The sequence below is a fragment of the Scyliorhinus torazame genome, chromosome 21, assembly GCF_047496885.1.
Source record: "Scyliorhinus torazame isolate Kashiwa2021f chromosome 21, sScyTor2.1, whole genome shotgun sequence".
NCBI classification, from domain to species: Eukaryota; Metazoa; Chordata; class Chondrichthyes; order Carcharhiniformes; family Scyliorhinidae; genus Scyliorhinus; species Scyliorhinus torazame.
Genome location: NC_092727.1, coordinates 82695568 through 82714500, shown reverse-complemented (window position 1 = coordinate 82714500; position 18933 = coordinate 82695568). Strand labels below are relative to the sequence as shown.

Genomic DNA, 18933 nt, shown 5'->3' with positions numbered 1-18933 from the left:
TGCTAAATGGTGTCAGTGATTGGTTGATGATTAATTTGCCCAGTTTAATCAATAACATTTTGCTGGTGTCAGTGTTTCTGTTGCCTACACCTCAACAAATTGTTGGCATCTGCATTAATCTACTGCAGCTGAATTGTATACACAAATCTGTTTACGAAGAATTTTGCAATTTGCTCTGTTAGGCCTATTTTAAATGCGGAAAAAAATGGAACCTGTAATAATCGGCAGGATACTAGTGAGTGCATTTTGGTGAGCTTTAAGAGTTTACTGGAATATTGTCTGGTTGTGGGCAGTAATATGTAACTGCAGTCTGTAAAATGGAGATCTTAGCATTACAGGAGGATTGCACCCTGCCTGGAAGTAATACATTTTTAATTTATAGTATTGAGCAACAATGCGATATCTTTTTTAGGTTTACTAGATATTTAATCTTGGATTAAGTGCATTTGATTTAATTTCAACAACCCTTGATATTGTAACTAGCCATTTGGAGGCATGGCAACGTGTCAAGTTCCTTTGAACTACCGAGAAGCTATACATCGCTTTTGATGAAATACCCCAGTGGTTGTATAGTAGCTGTACCGATGAACCATTTCTGAAGAGCAAATTATTTTCCCTCCAGTTTCCTGTGTTGTCCCCTTGCTCAGTCTCTTGATGGCTGCATATTTCATGCTGGACTCTTGAGTAAGCAAATGGCATCTTATTCAAATGGGACTACTTGGGAACCTGGAAAGTGAATTTTATCAGTTGTTTGATCATGTGTGTTAGTGAGGGTATAAGCAATTAGCGGAGGTGAAGTTAAGTGGTTGAATTTTGAAACTATCCATTCAACGTGCAGCTACTTGGAATCAAAAGAATAACATTAGATTTTTGTTGTTAGTGAATAGTGATCAGGGGCGAGATTCTCCGACCCCCCCCCCCCCCCAGCGGGTCAGAGAATGGCCGTTGGCCGCCGTGAATTCCGCCGCCCGCCGAAGTCTCCGAAGGGAGAAAAGTCGGCGGGGCGTCAATGGCGCCGCAGACCTCGGAGAATGGCACAGGTGGGCGCAAGGCAATCGATTTTGGGCCTGTCGATATTCTCCCGTCCGGATGGGCCGAAGTCCCGTCGACATGATGACGGGTCACGTCGGCGTAAATCAAACCTCCTTTCAATCGGCGTCAACCTGTGCTCAAGGTTTACGTCGACCAGCGTGGAGGTGGGTGACGGCCTGGGGGGTTGGCCGCTGGACAGACTATGGCGTACATGCCGGTGATGGATGACCGCGACAATGCATGCCATAAGGGGAACTTCTGGATTTTGACTCTAAAGGTTGTGCGAGTCCCATTACTTTAAGCTAGTGCCATGCTGCCAGTTACAAGATTGCCATTCGGAGCTGTTTGGAAACAAGTAGGAAAAATCTTAAGCTGTTGATGTTTGCTGCAGACCTCGTTATTGAGCCAAGCTGACTGTTAACTAAGTGGTTGAGTTGGCGCGTGAGCCAGCCTAGCTGGCTCTCGAAAGACCAAGTCTGTTAAAGAGTACTGTTTTATTTCCAATCTTCAATTGTCAGGCAAATTAGCCTCTTTGGTTTGAATGTTTCACCAAATGATGCATTGCTCATTCAATTATTGGGAGGAGAACAAATCTAATAGTGGGGCTTGGTGTTAATTTCTATCTAATTACACCTGTGAAATGCCTTGGAAATTTTTATTGTAGTTAAAACGCTATATAAATATAAGCTCTTGTTAATTCCGATTTTTGCGGGAGGATTTTCAGGATGTTTGGGCCAATTTTTATTCCTTCATTGAATGCAGGCTGATGGGGCCCATCCCTAATTGCCCTTGAACTGAGGTCATTTCAGAGGTAAGATAAGAGTCAAGTGGGCCTGGAGTCTCGTTTCACCGGACCAGTAGATTTGCTTCCTTCAAGGACATTAGTGAACCAAACAATCGACAATGGTTTCATGATCATTATTTGACTTAATTCCATATTTTTATTAAATTCTAATTCCACTATCTGCCATGGTGGGACTCGAACCCTGGTCCCCAGAACATTATCCTGAGTCTTTGAATGATGAGTCCAGTAACAATACCACTATACTACCCCTTCCTGTGCTGAGTGTGAACACAACATCATGTAATAGAAAAATGCATTCTAGGGCACAAAATACAAAATAGATTCTAAACTGCATTAATAATCAGGAAGTGTTGATGGAGACAGACGTGGCGGTCAAAATCAGCTTCCACATCAGTCCAGGAGGATGTCTGCTCCTCAGTGCCTAGCTGAAGCACAAAACCTACTCGAGCTTGGAAGAACAAGTTTGGAAGTGCCTAGTTTGGTAGTGTAATTCACAAAGCTATTTGGTGCAAATAGCCCTATCTACTGGTATACACTTTGGACTTTGTTGTTCCTTTGCCATTGTGATTTTCTTGGCAAGTGCTCTCATTTGCATTGGGACTTGCCATGAGGCCTCAAGCTGTTTCTTGGTGCCATAATTTATGGCACAAATTGGATTCTTTGGTTGTCTGGGATGCAGCCCGTGTTGTTGCTGATGGATGCTGCTCTGTCCCACAAGTATGTTGTGTACATTTCCGGGTGCGGCTATGCAGAGCTAGATCGCATGTTCGGTAGCTCCCGCTTGGAACGGACTTTTGGGTTCTTTACAGGGCCCCCAACGGCATTTGTTCGACATTTCCCGGTGTGGGAAGAAGACTGCAACATGCCCCCGACAGTGTCCCCCAGGAATGGCATGTCTCTTGGTTACCAGACCCGGCAGAAACAGTAAAAGATTTGGCGATAGCTGCAGGATAGACAAAGCCTCTTCCAGCATGCAGGCGGGGGGAGGCAAGCTTAAAAGGCTGCAAGCTGACTTGAGGGCCTTTATTAAAGGTGAATTCTAGCAGCAGAGGGAACAACTGTGAAAAGATCCACCAAGGCCATTGAAGAAGCGGGGACGAGGCTTCCGGTGGCGACCTTTTTCAGGAGTTTCCACAGACTTTTTGGGGCAGATTGGTGAAGCGAACACTGCCAAAAGGATTCCCTCTCGAGACTTACGGTTGCGGCTATGCGGAACTAAGTCACACATTTGGCGGCTCCCGCAAAAACGGACTTTTGGGCTCTTTTCAGGGCCCCCAAGTGCACTTTTTCGATGTTTCCCGGTGTGGGAAGGAGTTAATAATAGCTCCCCATCAGTATATGGCTTTAACTAGGAGCGGGGCGACAAACAAGGTGGTGGTGGACCCGAAGAAGGGAGGGAAGAAGGACAAAATGCCGGCAGGCAGTGGGCGGAGGAGCAACAGGAGGGTATCCAGCGCTGCCTCAGATTAAAATGGACCTGCTAGAGCCGATGAAGGCTTCCATTTTTTTTTTTAAATAAATATTTTATTGAAAATTTTTTGGTCAACCAACACAGTACATTGTGCATCCTTTACACAATATTATAACAACACAAATAACAATGACCTATTTTATAAACAAAAAATGAATAAATAATAAATAACAAAAATGAAAACTAACCCTAATTGGCAACTGCCTTATCACAAGTAACACTCTCCAAAAATCCAATATATAATTATCTGTCGCAACGACCTATACATATTATACAGTATATATTAACAACCCTGAGAGTCCTTCTGGTTGTTCCTCCTCCTCCCCCCCCCCCCCCCCCCCCCCCCCACCCCGATCCTGGGCTGCTGCTGCTGCCTTCTTTTTTCCATTCCATCTATCTTTCTGCGAGGTATTCGACGAACGGTAGCCACCGCCTGGTGAACCCTTGAGCCGACCCCCTTAGAACAAACTTAATCCGCTCTAGCTTTATAAACCCTGCCATGTCATTTATCCAGGTCTCCACCCCCGGGGGCTTGGCTTCTTTCCACACTAACAATATCCTGCGCCGGGCTACTAGGGACGCAAAGGCCAAAACATCGGCCTCTCTCGCCTCCTGCACTCCCGGCTCTTGTGCAACCCCAAATTAGCCAACCCCCAGCTTGGTTCGACCCGGACCCCCACTACTTTTGAAAGCACCTTTGTCACCCCCATCCAAAACCCCTGTAGTGCCGGGCATGACCAAAACATATGGGTATGATTCGCTGGGCTTCTCGAGCACCTCGCACACCTATCCTCCACCCCAAAAGATTTACTGAGCCGTGCTCCAGTCATATGCGCCCTGTGTAATACCTTAAACTGAATCAGGCTTAGCCTGGCACACGAGGACGACGAGTTTACCCTGCTTAGGGCATCTGCCCACAGCCCCTCCTTGATCTCCTCCCCCAGCTCTTCTTCCCATTTCCCTTTTAGTTCATCTACCATAGTCTCCCCTTCGTCCCTCATTTCCCTATATATATCTGACACCTTACCATCCCCCACCCATGTCTTTGAGATCACTCTGTCCTGCACCTCTTGTGTCGGGAGCTGCGGGAATTCCCTCACCTGTTGCCTCGCAAAAGCCCTCAGTTGCATATACCTGAATGCATTCCCTTGGGGCAACCCATATTTCTCGGTCAGCGCTCCCAGACTCGTGAACTTCCCATCCACAAACAGATCTTTCAGTTGCGTTATTCCTGCTCTTTGCCACATTCCATATCCCCCATCCATTCCCCCCGGGGCAAACCTATGGTTGTTTCTTATCGGGGACCCCCCCCCCAAGGCTCCAGTCTTTCCCCTATGCCGTCTCCACTGTCCCCAAATCTTCAGTGTAGCCACCACCACCGGGCTTGTGGTGTAGTTCCTCGGTGAGAACGGCAATGGGGCTGTCACCATAGCCTGTAGGCTAGTCCCCCTACAGGACGCCCTCTCTAATCTCTTCCACACCGCTCCCTCTTCCTCTCCCATCCACTTACTCACCATTGAAATATTAGCGGCCCAATAATACTCACTTAGGCTCGGTAGTGCCAGCCCCCCCCCCTATCCCTGCTACGCTGTAAGAATCCCTTCCTCACTCTCGGGGTCTTCCCGGCCCACACAAAACCCATGATGCTCTTTTCAATCCTTTTAAAAAAAGCCTTCGTGATCACCACCGGGAGGCACTGAAACACAAAGAGGAATCTCGGGAGGACCACCATCTTAACCGCCTGCACCCTCCCTGCAATGACAGGGATACCATATCCCATATCTTGAAATCCTCCTCCATTTGTTCCACCAACCGCGTTAAATTTAACCTATGCAATGTGCCCCAATTCTTGGCTATCTGGATCCCCAGGTAACGAAAGTCCCTTGTTACCTTCCTCAACGGTAGGTCCTCTATTTCTCTACTCTGCTCCCCTGGATGCACCACAAACAACTCACTTTTCCCCATGTTCAATTTATACCCTGAAAAATCCCCAAACTCCCCAAGTATCCGCATTATTTCTGGCATCCCCTCCGCCGGGTCTGCCACGTATAGTAGCAAATCGTCCGCATACAAAGATACCCAGTGTTCTTCTCCTCCTAAGTACTCCCCTCCACTTCTTGGAACCCCTCAACGCTATCGCCAGGGGCTCAATCGCCAGTGCAAACAATAATGGGGACAGAGGGCATCCCTGCCTTGTCCCTCTATGGAGCCGAAAATATGCAGATCCCCGTCCATTCGTGACCACACTCGCCATCGGGGCCCTATACAACAGCTGCACCCATCTAACATACCCCTCTCCGAAACCAAATCTCCTCAACACCTCCCACAAATAATCCCACTCCACTCTATCAAATGCTTTCTCTGCATCCATCGCCACTACTATCTCCGTTTCCCCCTCTGGTGGGGCCATCATCATTACCCCTAACAGCCTCCGTATATTCGTGTTCAGCTGTCTCCCCTTCACAAACCCAGTTTGGTCCTCGTGGACCACCCCCGGGACACATTCCTCTATTCTCATTGCCATTACCTTGGCCAGGATCTTGGCATCTACATTTAGGAGGGAAATAGGTCTATAGGACCCGCATTGTAGCGGGTCCTTTTCGTTCTTTAAGAGAAGTGATATCGTTGCTTCAGACATAGTCGGGGGCAGTTGTCCCCTTTCCTTTGCCTCATTAAAGGTCCTCGTCAATACCGGGGCGAGCAAGTCCACATATTTTCTATAGAATTCGACTGGGAATCCATTCGGTCCCGGGGCCTTTCCTGCCTGCATGCTCCTAATTCCTTTCACCACTTCTTCTACCTCGATCTGTGCTCCCAGTCCCACCCTTTCCTGCTCTTCCACCTTGGGAAATTCCAGCCGATCCAAGAAGCCCATCATTCTCTCCCTCCCATCCGGGGGTTGAGCTTCATATAATTTTTTATAAAATGTCTTGAACACTCCATTCACTCTCTCCGCTCCCCGCTCCATCTCTCCTTCCTCATCCCTCACTCCCCCTATTTCCCTCGCTGCTCCCCTTTTCCTCAATTGGTGTGCCAGCAACCTGCTCGCCTTCTCCCCATATTCGTACTGTACACCCTGTGCCTTCCTCCATTGTGCCTCTGCAGTGCCCGTAGTCAGCAAGTCAAATTCTACATGTAGCCTTTGCCTTTCCCTGTGCAGTCCCTCCTCCGGTGCTTCCGCATATTGTCTGTCCACCCTCAAAAGTTCTTGCAGCAACCGCTCCCGTTCCTTACTCTCCTGCTTCCCTTTATGTGCCCTTATTGATATCAGCTCCCCTCTAACCACCGCCTTCAACGCCTCCCAGACCACTCCCACCTGGACCTCCCCATTATCATTGAATTCCAAGTACTTTTCAATGCACCCCCTCACCCTTAGACACCCCCCCCTCATCTGCCATTAGTCCCATGTCCATTCTCCAGGGTGGGCGCCCTCCTGTTTCCTCCCCTATCTCCAAGTCTACCCAGTGTGGAGCGTGATCCGAAATGGCTATAGCTGTATACTCCGTTCCCCTCACCTTCGGGATCAACGCCCTTCCCAGCACAAAAAAGTCTATTCGCGAGTCGACTTTATGGACATAGGAGAAAAACGAGAACTCCTTACTCCTAGGTCTGCTAAATCTCCACGGGTCTACACCTCCCATCTGCTCCATAAAATCTTTAAGTACCTTGGCTGCTGCCGGCCTCCTTCCAGTCCTGGACTTCGACCTATCCAGCCCTGGTTCCAACACCGTATTAAAATCTCCCCCCATTATCAGCTTTCCCATCTCTAGGTCCGGAATGCGTCCTAGCATCCGCCTCATAAAATTGGCATCATCCCAGTTCGGGGCATATACATTTACCAAAACCACCGTTTCCCCCTGTAGTTTGCCACTCACCATCACATATCTGCCCCCGTTATCCGCCACTATAGTCTTTGCCTCGAACATTACCCGCTTCCCCACTAATATAGCCACCCCCCTGTTTTTCGCATCTAGCCCCGAATGGAACACCTGCCCCACCCATCCTTTGCGTAGCCTAACCTGGTCTATCAGTTTCAGGTGCGTTTCCTGTAACATAACCACATTTTCCTTAAGTTTCTTAAGGTGTGCGAGTACCCGTGCCCTCTTTATCGGCCCGTTCAGCCCTCTCACGTTCCACGTCATCAGCCGGGTTGGGGGGCTTCCTACCCCCCCCCTTGTCGATTAGCCATCCCCTTTTTCCAGCTCCTCACCCGGTTCCCACGCAGCTGTATCTCCCCAGGCGGTGCCCCCCCGCCCATCCCCTCCCATACCAGCTCCCCCCTCTCCCCAGCAGCAGCAACCCAGTAATTCCCCCCTCCCACCCACCCCCCCCGCTAGATCCCCCGCTAGCGTAATTACTCCCCCCATGTTGCTCCCAGAAGTCAGCAAACTCTGGCCGACCTCGGCTTCCCCCCCCGTGACCTCGGCTCGCACCGTGCGACGCCCCCTCCTTCCTGCTTCTCTATTCCCGCCATGATTATCATAGCGCGGGAACCAAGCCCGCGCTTCTCCCTTGGTCCCGCCCCCAATGGCCAACGCCCCATCTCCTCCACCTACCCTCCTCCCCCCATCGCCACCTGTGGAAGAGAGAAAAGTTACCACATCGCAGGATTAGTACATAAAACTCCTCTTTCCCCCCTTTTTAACCCCCCTCTTCGCCCCCCACATTCGCCCCACCACTTTGTTCAAACGTTCTTTTTAATAACCCGCTCATTCCAGTTTTTCTTCCACAATAAAAGTCCACGCTTCATCCGCCGTCTCAAAGTAGTGGTGCCTCCCTCGATATGTGACCCACAGTCTTGCCGGTTGCAGCATTCCAAATTTTATCATCTTTTTATGAAGCATCGCCTTGGCCCGATTAAAGCTCGCCCTCCTTCTCGCCACCTCCGCACTCCAGTCTTGATAAACGCGGATCACCGCGTTCTCCCATTTACTGCTCCGAGTTTTCTTTGCCCATCTAAGGACCATTTCTCTATCCTTAAAATGGAGGAATCTCACCACTATGGCTCTGGGAATTTCTCCTGCTCTCGGTCCTCGCGCCTTCACTCGGTATGCTCCCTCCACCTCCAACGGACCCGCCGGGGCCTCCGCTCCCATTAACGAGTGCAGCATCGTGCTCCCATATGCCCCGACGTCCGCTCCCTCCGCACTTTCAGGAAGACCAAGAATCCTCAGGTTGTTCCTCCTTGCGTTGTTCTCCAGTGCCTCTAACCTTTCCACACATCGTTTCTGATGTGCCTCATGCGTCTCCGTCTTCACCACCAGGCCCTGTATGTCGTCCTCATTCTCGGCTGCCTTTGCCTTCACGACCCGAAGCTCCCGCTCCTGGGTCTTTTGTTCCTCCTTTAGCCCTTCGATCGCCTGTAGTATCGGGGCCAACAGCTCTTTCTTCATTTCCTTTTTGAGCTCTTCCACACAGCATTTCAAGAACTCTTGTTGTTCAGGGCCCCATGTTAAACTGCCACCTTCCGACGCCATCTTGGTTTTTGCTTGCCTTCCTTGCCGCTGTTCTAAAGGATCCACTGCAATCCGGCCACTTTCTCCTTTTTTCATCCGTATCCAGGGGGGATTCCCTTCTGGTTTACCGCACAGTGTTTTTAGCCGTCAAAATTGCCGTTGGGGCTCCTATCAAGAGCCCAAAAGTCCGTTTCACCGGGAGCTGCCGAAACGTGCGACTCAGCTGGTCATCGCCGCACCCGGAAGTCGATGAAGGCTTCTATTGATAAGCTGCTGGATACACAGACGGCCCAGGGGGTGGTGATCCGAGAGGCTCGACAAAAGATCTCTGACAATGAGGACGAGATCTTAGGCCTGGCGGTAAAGGTGGAGGCACACGAGGCGCTCCACAAGAAATGGCAGGAGCGGTTCGAGGAGATGGAGAATCGGTCGAGGTGGAAGAATCTGCGGATTCTGGGTCCCCTGGAGGGGCCGGACGTGGGGGCCCATGTGGTCACCATGTTGAACTCACTGATGGAAGCGGGGTCCTTCCAGGGGCCCCTGGAGCTGGAAGGGGCCCATAGAGTGTTGGCGAGGAGGCCCAAGGCTAATGAGCCTCCGCGGGCGGTGCTGGTGCGGTTCCATCGGTTCGTCGATCGTGAGTGTGTGCTCAGGTGGGCCAAGAAGGAGAGGAGCAGCAGGTGGGAGAACGCGGAGTTTCGGATATATCAGGACTGGAGTGCGGAGGTGGCGAAGAGGAGGGCCGGGTACAATCGAGCGAAGGCGGTGCTGCACAGGAAGGGGGTGAAGTTTGGCATATTGCAGCCGGCGCGACTGTGGGTTACCTACAAGGACCGGCACCATTATTTTGAGTCTCCGGAGGAGGCGTGGGCCTTTGTTCAGGCTGAGAAGCTGGACACAGACTGAGGGTCGGGATGGGCGATTGGGGACTGCGGTGGATATGTTATGCCTATTTTTGGTTCGCAGAGGGGGGGGGCCTTTGCATTGTTTTGGGTTTCTTTTTCTCTGTGTTTTTCTCTTTCGGGTTGGGGAGGGTGGATGGGGCGGGTTGGGCACTGTTTTGGTTTGTGGCGGGGCCTGGTAGGTGGAGAACGCGGGCTTTTTTCCCGCGTCGAAGACTGGGGGGCGGGGCCAGGGCGGGAAACGAGGATTGTTTCCCGCGCTTAGAACGGAGAGGGGAGGGGGAGAGCCTGTGGATGGGGAGATGGAGAGGAGGGTGTGCCACACAATGGGAGGAGTCGAAGGGGAGGCGGGAGTGGCCGGGGTCAACAGGAGTCAGCTGACTTGCGGAAGTGCAATGGGGGGAGTAAATCAGCTAGGATGGGTCCTAGCCAGGGGGTGGGGGGGGGGGGGAAGAGTCTAGTTGCTGCTGCTAAGGTCAAGGAGGAGCTGGAGCGAGTGGGGGGAGGGGTCGAGACAGGGGTATGCCGCTGTGGGGAACGGGCCGGGTGTGGGGTGCGGGCGCGTGGCTGGCCGAGGAGGGGTCATGGCTAGTCGGAGGGGACGGGTAGCCCCCTGATCCGGCTGATAACCTGGAATGTAAGGAGACTGAATGGGCTGGTTAAGCGGACCTGCGTGTTCACGCACCTGAAGGGGCTCAAGGCGGATGTGGTTATGCTCCAGGAGACACACCTGAAGGTGGCAGACCAGGTAAGACTGAAGAAAGGGTGGGTAGGTCAGGTGTTTCACTCTGGGCTAGATGCCAAAAATCGAGGGGTGGCGATCTTGGTGGGAAAGAAGGTGTCATTCGAGGCGTCGAGCATTGTGGCAGATAATGGCGGTAGGTACATAATGGTAAGTGGTAAGTTGCAGGGAGAGAGGGTGGTACTGGTCAATGTGTATGCTCCGAACTGGGACGATGCGGGTTTTATGCGGCGTATGTTGGGTCGGATCCCAGACTTGGAAGTGGGGGGGCCTGATAATGGGGGGAGACTTTAACACTGCACTGGATCGCTCCAGGTCTAGGAGGGGTAGGAAGCCGGCGGCGGCTAGAGTGTTGAGGGGATTTATGGACCAACTGGGAGGGGAGGACCCTTGGAGATTTGCAAGGCCGTGGGCTAGGGAATTTTCATTCTTCTCACATGTCAATAAGGCTTATTCTCGAATCGACTTTTTCATTTTGAGTAGGGTGCTGATAGCGAGAGTAGAGGATACTGAGTATTCGGCAATAGCCATTTCGGACCACGCCCCGCATTGGGTGGACCAGCGCACGATGTGGCGCTTGGAGGTGGGGCTGTTGGCGGACTAGGAAGCGAGCGAGCGGGTCAGAGGAAGTATAGAGAGGTACTTGGAGACCAACGACAACGGGGAGGTCCGAGTGGGGATGGTATGGGAGGCACTGAAGGCGGTGGTGAGGGGAGAGCTTATCTCCATTAGGGCCCACAAGGAGCAGAGGGAGCGGGGGGAGAGGGAGAGGCTGGTGGGGGAGATGGTGAGGGTAGACAGGAGGTATGCGGAAGAGCCTGAGGAAGGATTGTTGAGGAAGTGGCGCAGCCTCCAGGCCGAATTCTACCTGTTGACCACCAGGAAGGCGGAGGTGCAGTGGAAGAAGGCCCAGGGGGCGGTCTACGAGTATGGGGAAAAGGCAAGCCGGTGCTGGCGCATCAGCTTCGGAAGCAGGACGCAGCTAGGGAGATCGGAGGAGTTAAGGACTGGAGGGAGCGTGGTGCGGAGTGGGGTTGACATCAATGGAGTCTTCAGGGACTTCTACGAGGAATTGTACCGATCTGAGCCCCCGCGGGAGGAGGGAGGGATGGGCCGCTTCCTGGACCAATTGAGGTTTCCAAAGGTGTAAGAGGGACTGGTGGCGGGACTGGGGGCCCCGATTGGGCTGGAGGAGCTGATCAAAGGGATAGGAAGAATGCAGGTGGGGAAGGCACCGGGGCCGGATGGTTTCCCGGTCGAGTTCTATAAAAAATATATGGACCTGTTGGGCCCGCTGTTAGTTAGGACCTTTAATGAGGCAAGGGAGGGGGGGGGGCTTTACCCCCGACGATGTCCCGGGCACTGATCTCCTTGATCCTGAAGCAGACCGATTTGCTTGCTAAATGTAGATGCCAAGGTGCTGGCGAACGTCTTAGTCACGAGGATGTTGTTAAGTCTTTCTCTTTTCCAGCCCCATGTCATCTATTTGCTGAATAGATTACCTTTGACCTTTTTGACATCTAGCACTTTGAGCTTAGATCCTTTGCTGTGTTGTCCATTTAACAAAAGGTTCAGATCAAATGAACTTTCTTAGTGTGGAATTATTCAATTATGTTTTAATTTGTAGCAGCATATGCTCCCTTCCTGCTGCAGCCTGTTGAACATAACATTAGAACTAGGAGCAGGAGTAGGCCATCTGGCCCCTCGAGCCTGCTCCACCATTCAATGAGATCATGGCTGATCTTTTGTGGACTCAGCTCCACTTTCCGGCCCGAACACCATAACCCTTAATCCCTTTACTCTTCAAAAAACTATCTATCTTTATCTTAAAAACATTTAATGAAGGAGCCTCTACTGCACAAAAAGGCTACCATGCCAATATAACAAGGGCCACTTCCCTGAAGATTTGTCAAGTCTGAATTGGAATTTAATTTCTGACTTCCTGCCAATTTTCAGCAATAATACTATGTCTGTTCTGCTAGTTTTTTACATCACTGTGACAAAGTATAATGTATGTATTTTATAAATAAGTATTCGAATATAAAATTTTGATGTATATTCCAGAAAGTCTCGTGTTTTTGTCGAGTTATGCATTGTATTGCTATAAATTACACCGAGGGTGTTTTGTAATTATACAATTGCCAGTAAGTCACAATGTAACTTCATGCACAACTGGGTTTTGTCATGCACCTCGGATCTGTGTTACTCGGGGCTGGTTTAGCACAGGACTAAATTGCTGGCTTTTAAAGCAGACCAAGGCAGGCCAGCAGCACGGTTCAATTCCCGTACCAGCCTCCCCGAACAGGTGCCGGAATGTGGCGACGAGGGGCTCTTCACAGGAACTTCATTTGAAGCCTACTTGTGACAATGAGTGATTTTCATTTCACTTGGTATTCATTGAGAAAATATCTAATTTGATCACTTTATTTCTTACAGCCCATGATAGCAGCGCGATGTCCAACAGATGAGTTGTCGTTGACCAATTGTGCTGTTGTAAATGAAAAGGATTTCCAGACTGGCCAGTATGTTTAATCTTTGTGAAACATTTGTATACAGTTTTATTATATTGAGTATATGTGTTTCACAGTTACATTTTGTAAGAATTTGCTAATACTTTTTAAAACAAATGTTTTTTATTGGGTTTTTTGCACATGGTATATTTACAGGTGTATAAAATAGAGGATAACAAAAACACTACATAAATAAAAAAACACACAAATCAAAAACCAAGGGGTGGGAAAGAAAAAACTGGGGAAGTGTATATACATAGAATCACCGGAGAGGCAATTACATTATACATTACTTTTTTTTGTGGGAGGGCATTCTTTTCTGTTTTTCTTAAACAAAAGAAAATACATAGAATTTACTAATACTGAGCAACTTTGTATATGGTGAGCAATATTTTGTATGAGTGTGATTTTGGTTGCAATAAATCAGTTTGAAAAGTACCCACTGTGAAAATTGAGGCTGCTATGCTTTTTTAAATATAAATTTGGAGTATCCAATTCATTTTCCAATTAAGGGGCAATTTAGCGTGGCCAACCCACCTAACCTGCACATCTTTGGGTTGTGGGGGCGGAACCCACGCAAATACTGTGAGAATGTGCAAACTCCACACGGACAGTGACCCAGAGCCGGGATCGAACCTGGGACTTCGGCGCCGTGAGGCAACAGTGTTACCCACTGCACCACCGTGCAGCCCTTCCAGGACTGAAGTAATAATACTGAGAAGCTACTTGAGAAGAATTAGAACTTGAAAGACATGATAGGACTCTATTGGGATTTACTTTTTTCTCTTGGAACTCTCCTAGTTGGGTATTATACAGTATGTTTGACATATCATGAGTTGGATGTGAAACCTTGTTATCTGCATGGTCTATTGAACTATCCTGTGAAGAAGAATAAATCAGGATAAAATGCTGATTTCTGCAGCTACATCTGAAAAGTGTGTCCAGCAGTAATTACTTTCATTTATAATAACCAAGGAAATTCATGAAAAGCATAAAGGCTTCATAATCTTCAGTTGTTGCGCAGTGGCAGAATCAATTCTGCTGTGTCTGCACGGGGTTTGCAAATTAATGGCGTACTTAGAATTATATGGTACGTCTAGCTCAGAAACGGGCTCTTCATTCCAAATGGTCTGTATCGATGTTTATACCCCTTTCATCAGCCTTTATGAGCAACCTTTTTATTTAACCTTAGCAGCATGACATTCTGTTGGATTTTCCCTCATCTGCTTATCTAGCTTTATTTTGTGCATCTGTACTATTCGTTTGGACCGCTAATTGTGGCAGTGAGTTAGACAAGAGGTGTTTCAGGCCAGTAGAATAGAATTTAGTCTCTGGTTTAACTGCTTGGTAATTTTAAGAACTGAAACTAGGCTGTAAATATCCAGCTTTTCATTTTCCCAAGAACTGGAGACTGTACAAATCAATTCTATTGGCGATAGCTACTATCAATTCTCCAAGAGCTGACTTGCCTGAACCTGATCAAAAACAAAATCCAGCAAACATGGTTTGAGTCTTCCTCTGTAGTGCTGTGCATCTATAGCTAAAGGGCTAACAAAAAAACTGTTTTCCTTGAACCTTCAGTTTGTTTTAAAAAAAAAAATGCATTTTATTCCAAACTTATTCCAAAGCGCAAAATCATTATCAACACCCCCACAGTTCACGGTTTGTGTAAGTCACCGCCCCCACCACCTCCAAGCGACAAACAATTCCTCAAACATTGCCACGAACAGTCCCCACCGTGTCTCAAAGCCCTCCTCTGATCCCCTCAACTCAAACATGAACTTTTCTAGCCAGAGGAAATCATACAGGACCCCCAGCCAGGCCACCACCCCCGTTGACGTTGCTGATCGAATATCATTCGCCAGACAATAAGAGAGGCGAGGGCCACAACATCAGCCTTCCATCAGCTCCGGCATTTCCCAAATCCCAAAAATCACCACCATTGAGTCCTGCCCGACCTCTACCCCCACAATCTTTGATAGCGTCCTGAGTACGCCCTCCCAGTGTCTCTCCAACACCTCACAAACCCAGAACATATGCGTGTGATTTGCTGGTCCTCGCCCACACTTCTCACACTTGTCTGCCACCCCTTGGAAGAACCCACTCGCCCGAGTCATTTGTACCACCTCAAATTGAATCAAACTCATCCTCGCACATGAGGTTGAATTTACCCAACACATCGCCTCACTCTACACTCCTGGCCCTATCTCCTCCCCCTCCCATTTATTCCTAATCCTCACCGCCTGCGCTCCCCCATGCTTCCTCAGCTACCCATATATATCACCACTTCTGCCCTCGCCCTCCGTAACTGGGAGCAGCAACTGCTCCAGCAGGGTATATACTCTGGTAGCTTGGGAAACCCTCTCCATTCCTTCCGCGCAAAGTCCCTCACTTGCATATATTTGAATTAACTTCCTTTCAGCAGCTCCACCCTCTCCCGCAGCTCTTCCAGACCTGCAAACCTCTCCTCCAGGTACTTATCCCTCACCAGCCCTACCTCCCTTTACTTCCCATACATGCCATCCGTCTCCCCTGGCTTAAACTCATGATTCCCACACAACGGCGTCAGCACCGATGTCCCCTCCATCCTAAAGGGTCTCCTCAACTGTTTCCACACCCTAATCGTGGACAGCACCACTGGGCTCACCGTGTATCTCCCCGGTGCCAGTGGAAGCGACGCCGTCACAATGGCCCTCAGGCTGGACCTTCTACTGGACTCCTCCTCCATCCTAACCCACTCTAACCCCCCCCCCCCCCCCCCTCCTTCCAACCACCGTATCACCTTCTTCGCATTCATCACCCAGTAGTAATGCAGCAGGTTTGGTAACGCCTCTGTAGCAGTGCCCTCTTTACTCTAGGTACCTTCCCTGCCCATATGAAGTCCAAAATTGCTGCGTCCAGTTTCTGGAAAAAGGCCTTCGGTCTGGAATACAAACAGGAACCTCAGCAGAATGTTCATTTTAACCTTAACCCTCCCCACCATGTAACGTATCGCATCTCCTAACTTGCTCCACCAACGGTGTCAGGTTCCACTTGTGCATCGTCTTATCACTCCCCCGTCACCTGGACCCCCAGATAGTCGAACCTGTCATTGGCTACACCCCCAAATTAAGGATCAGCACAAAGAGGCAAAATTCTTAACGAGTTCCGCTCTCTTGAAAAAGTTGGTCACTTGGTTTTTTACTTGCTGGAGATCAAGAAATTACAATTAGCTTGCAATGTTTTTGTGAATTTTACTGTTAGGCCTAGTTAAAGTAAGCTATGTAAAGGTAAAATGTGCATTAATCGCGTACACAATTTGGCTTTCATTAGCACCTCAATGTTGAGAGCTTGTGCTTTTTCGTAGCTGTGCAAATTTCTTGCCTTTTTTGAATTTCTTTTTGTTCTCCATATGAAGTGAACAGCCAGGGCAGAAATTGACCTCTCCAAGCACTTGTTGCCCAGATTGGTCACAGAATAATGTGCAATAGTGTCACGGGGTGTTGTGTGAGAAAGCATCTGGGTCACTTCCGGGTGCGGCTATGCAGAGCTAGGTCGCATATTCGGTAGCTCCCGCTTGGAACCGACTTTTGGGCTCTTTTGCAGGGCTCCCACGGCATTTGTTTGACATTTCCCGGTGTGGCAAGAGGACTGCAACACTCCCCTGACGGTGTCCCCCAGGACTGTTGTGTATTTTGGCTGCCAGGCCCGGCAGAAGCAGTGGAAGATTTGGCAGCAACAGGATAAACAGCGTTTGCAGCATGCAAGCGGGGGAAGGGCAAGCTTAAAGCTGCAAACAGTCCTGAGGACCTTTATCAAAAGTGAATTCTAACAGCAGAGGGAACAACTGTGAAAAGATCTCACCAGGGCCACTGAAGAAGCGGGGACGAGGCTTCCGGTGGTGGCCATGGAGGAGTAGGTCACGCATTCGGCAGCTCCCGTCTGGAACGGACACTTAGACCTTTTTCAGGAGTTTCCACGGACATTTTGGGGCAGATTGGTGAAGCGAATACTGCCAAAAGGATTCCCTCTCGAGACTTTTGGGCTCTTTTCAGGGCCCCCAAGGGCACTTTTTCAACGTTTCCCGGTGTGGGAAGGAGTTAATAATAGTTTCCTGTCAGTATATGGCTTTAACTAGGAGCGGGGTGACAAAAAAGGTGGTGGTGGACCAGAAGAAGGGAGGGAAGAAGGACAAAATGGCGGCGGGCGGAGACCAGGCAGCGTGGAGGCAGTGGGTGGAGGAGCAACAGGAGGGTATCCAGCGCTGCCTCAGAGAGATTAAGAAGGACCTGCTAGAGCCGATGAAGGCTTGTATTGATAAGCTGCTGGAGACACAGACGGCCCAGGGGGTGGCGATCCGAGAGGCTCAACAAAAGATCTCTGTCAATGAGGACGAGATCTTAGTCCTGGCGGTAAAGGTGGAGGTGCACGAGGCGCTCCACAAGAAATGGCAGGAGCGGTTCGAGGAGGTGGAGAATCGGTCGAGGCGGAAGAATCTGCGGATTCTGGGCCTCCCGGAGGGGCTGGAGGGGCCGGACGTGGGAGCCTATGTGGTCACCATGTTAAACTCGCTGATGGGAGCGGGGTCCTTCCAGGGGCCCCTGGAGCTGGAAGGGGCCCATAGAGTGTTGGCGAGGAGGCCCAAGGCTAACGAGCCTCCGCGGGCGGTGCTGGTGCGGTTCCATCGGTTCGTCGATCGGGAGTGTGTGCTCAGGTGGGCCAAGAAGGAGAGGAGCAGCAGGTGGGAGAACGCGGAGGTTCGGATATATCAGGACTGGAGTGCGGAGGTGGCGAAGAGGAGGGCCGGGTACAATCGAGCGAAGGCGGTGCTGCACAGGAAGGGGGTGAAGTTTGGCATGTTGCAGCCGGCGCGATTGTGGGTTACCTACAAGGACCGGCACCATTATTTTGAGTCTCCGGAGGAGGCGTGGGCCTTTGTTCAGGCCGAGAAGCTGGGCACAGACTGAGGGTCGGGATGGGCGATTGGGGACTGCGGTGGATATGTTATGCCTATTTTTGGTTCGCAAGGGGGGGGGGGGGCCTTTGCATTGTTTTGGGTTTCTTTTTCTCTGTGTTTTTCTCTTTCGGGTTGGGGAGGGTGGATGGGGCGGGTTGGGCACTGTTGGTTGGTGGCAGGGCCTGGTAGGTGGAGAGCGTGGGATTTTCTTTCCCGCGCCGAAGACTGGGGGGGACGGGACCGGGGCGGGGAAGCGAGGATTGTTTCCCGCACTTAAAACGGAGGGGGAGAGCCTGTGAATGGGGAGCGGGAGGGGAGGGTGTTCCACACAATAGGAGGAGTCGAAGGGGAGGCGGGAGTGGCCGGGGTCAGCAAGGGTCAGCTGACTTGCGGAAGTGCAATGGGGGGAGTAAACCAGCTAGGATGGGTCCTAGCCCGGGGGGGGGGGATTCGAGTTGCTGCTGCTAAGATCAAGGAGGAGCTGGAGCGAGTGGGGTGGGTCAAGACGGGGGTATGCCGCTGTGGGGAACGGACCGGGTGTGGGGTGCGGACGCGTGGCTGGCCGAGGAGGGGTCATGGCTAGTCGGCGGGGGGGGGGGGGGGCGGGTAGCCCCCTAATCCGGCTGATAACCTGGAATGTAAGGGGACTGAATGGGCCGGTTAAGCGGGCCCGCGTGTCCGCGCACCTGAAGGGGCTCAAGGCGGATGTGGTTATGCTCCAGGAGACACACCTGAAGGTGGCAGACCAGGTAAGACTGAGGAAGGGGTGGGTAGGTCAGGTGTTTCACTCGGGGCTAGATGCCAAAAATCGAGGGGTGGCGATCTTGGTGGGAAAGAAGGTGTCATTCGAGGCGTCGAGCATTGTGGCAGATAATGGCGGTAGGTACATAATGGTAAGTGGTAAGTTGCAGGGAGAGAGAGGGTGGTACTGGTCAATGTGTATGCTCCGAACTGGGACGATGTGGGTTTTATGCGGCGTATGTTGGGTCGGATCCCAGACTTGGAAGTGGGGGGCCTGATAATGGGGGGAGACTTTAACACGGTGTTGGATCCTGCACTGGATCGCTCCAGGTCTAGGA

At 50.6% G+C, this 18933-nt stretch overlaps 1 protein-coding gene across 1 annotated transcript in view; it reads left to right on the top strand.

Moving 5' to 3' along the window:
• LOC140398375 (vesicle-fusing ATPase) overlaps positions 1-18933 on the top strand; it is a 405179-nt gene that overhangs the window by 6502 nt on the left and 379744 nt on the right. The window contains exon 2 of the mRNA XM_072486990.1: positions 12845-12930. Coding sequence (XP_072343091.1) covers positions 12845-12930 — 86 coding nt within the window. The remainder of the gene's footprint in view (positions 1-12844; positions 12931-18933) is intronic.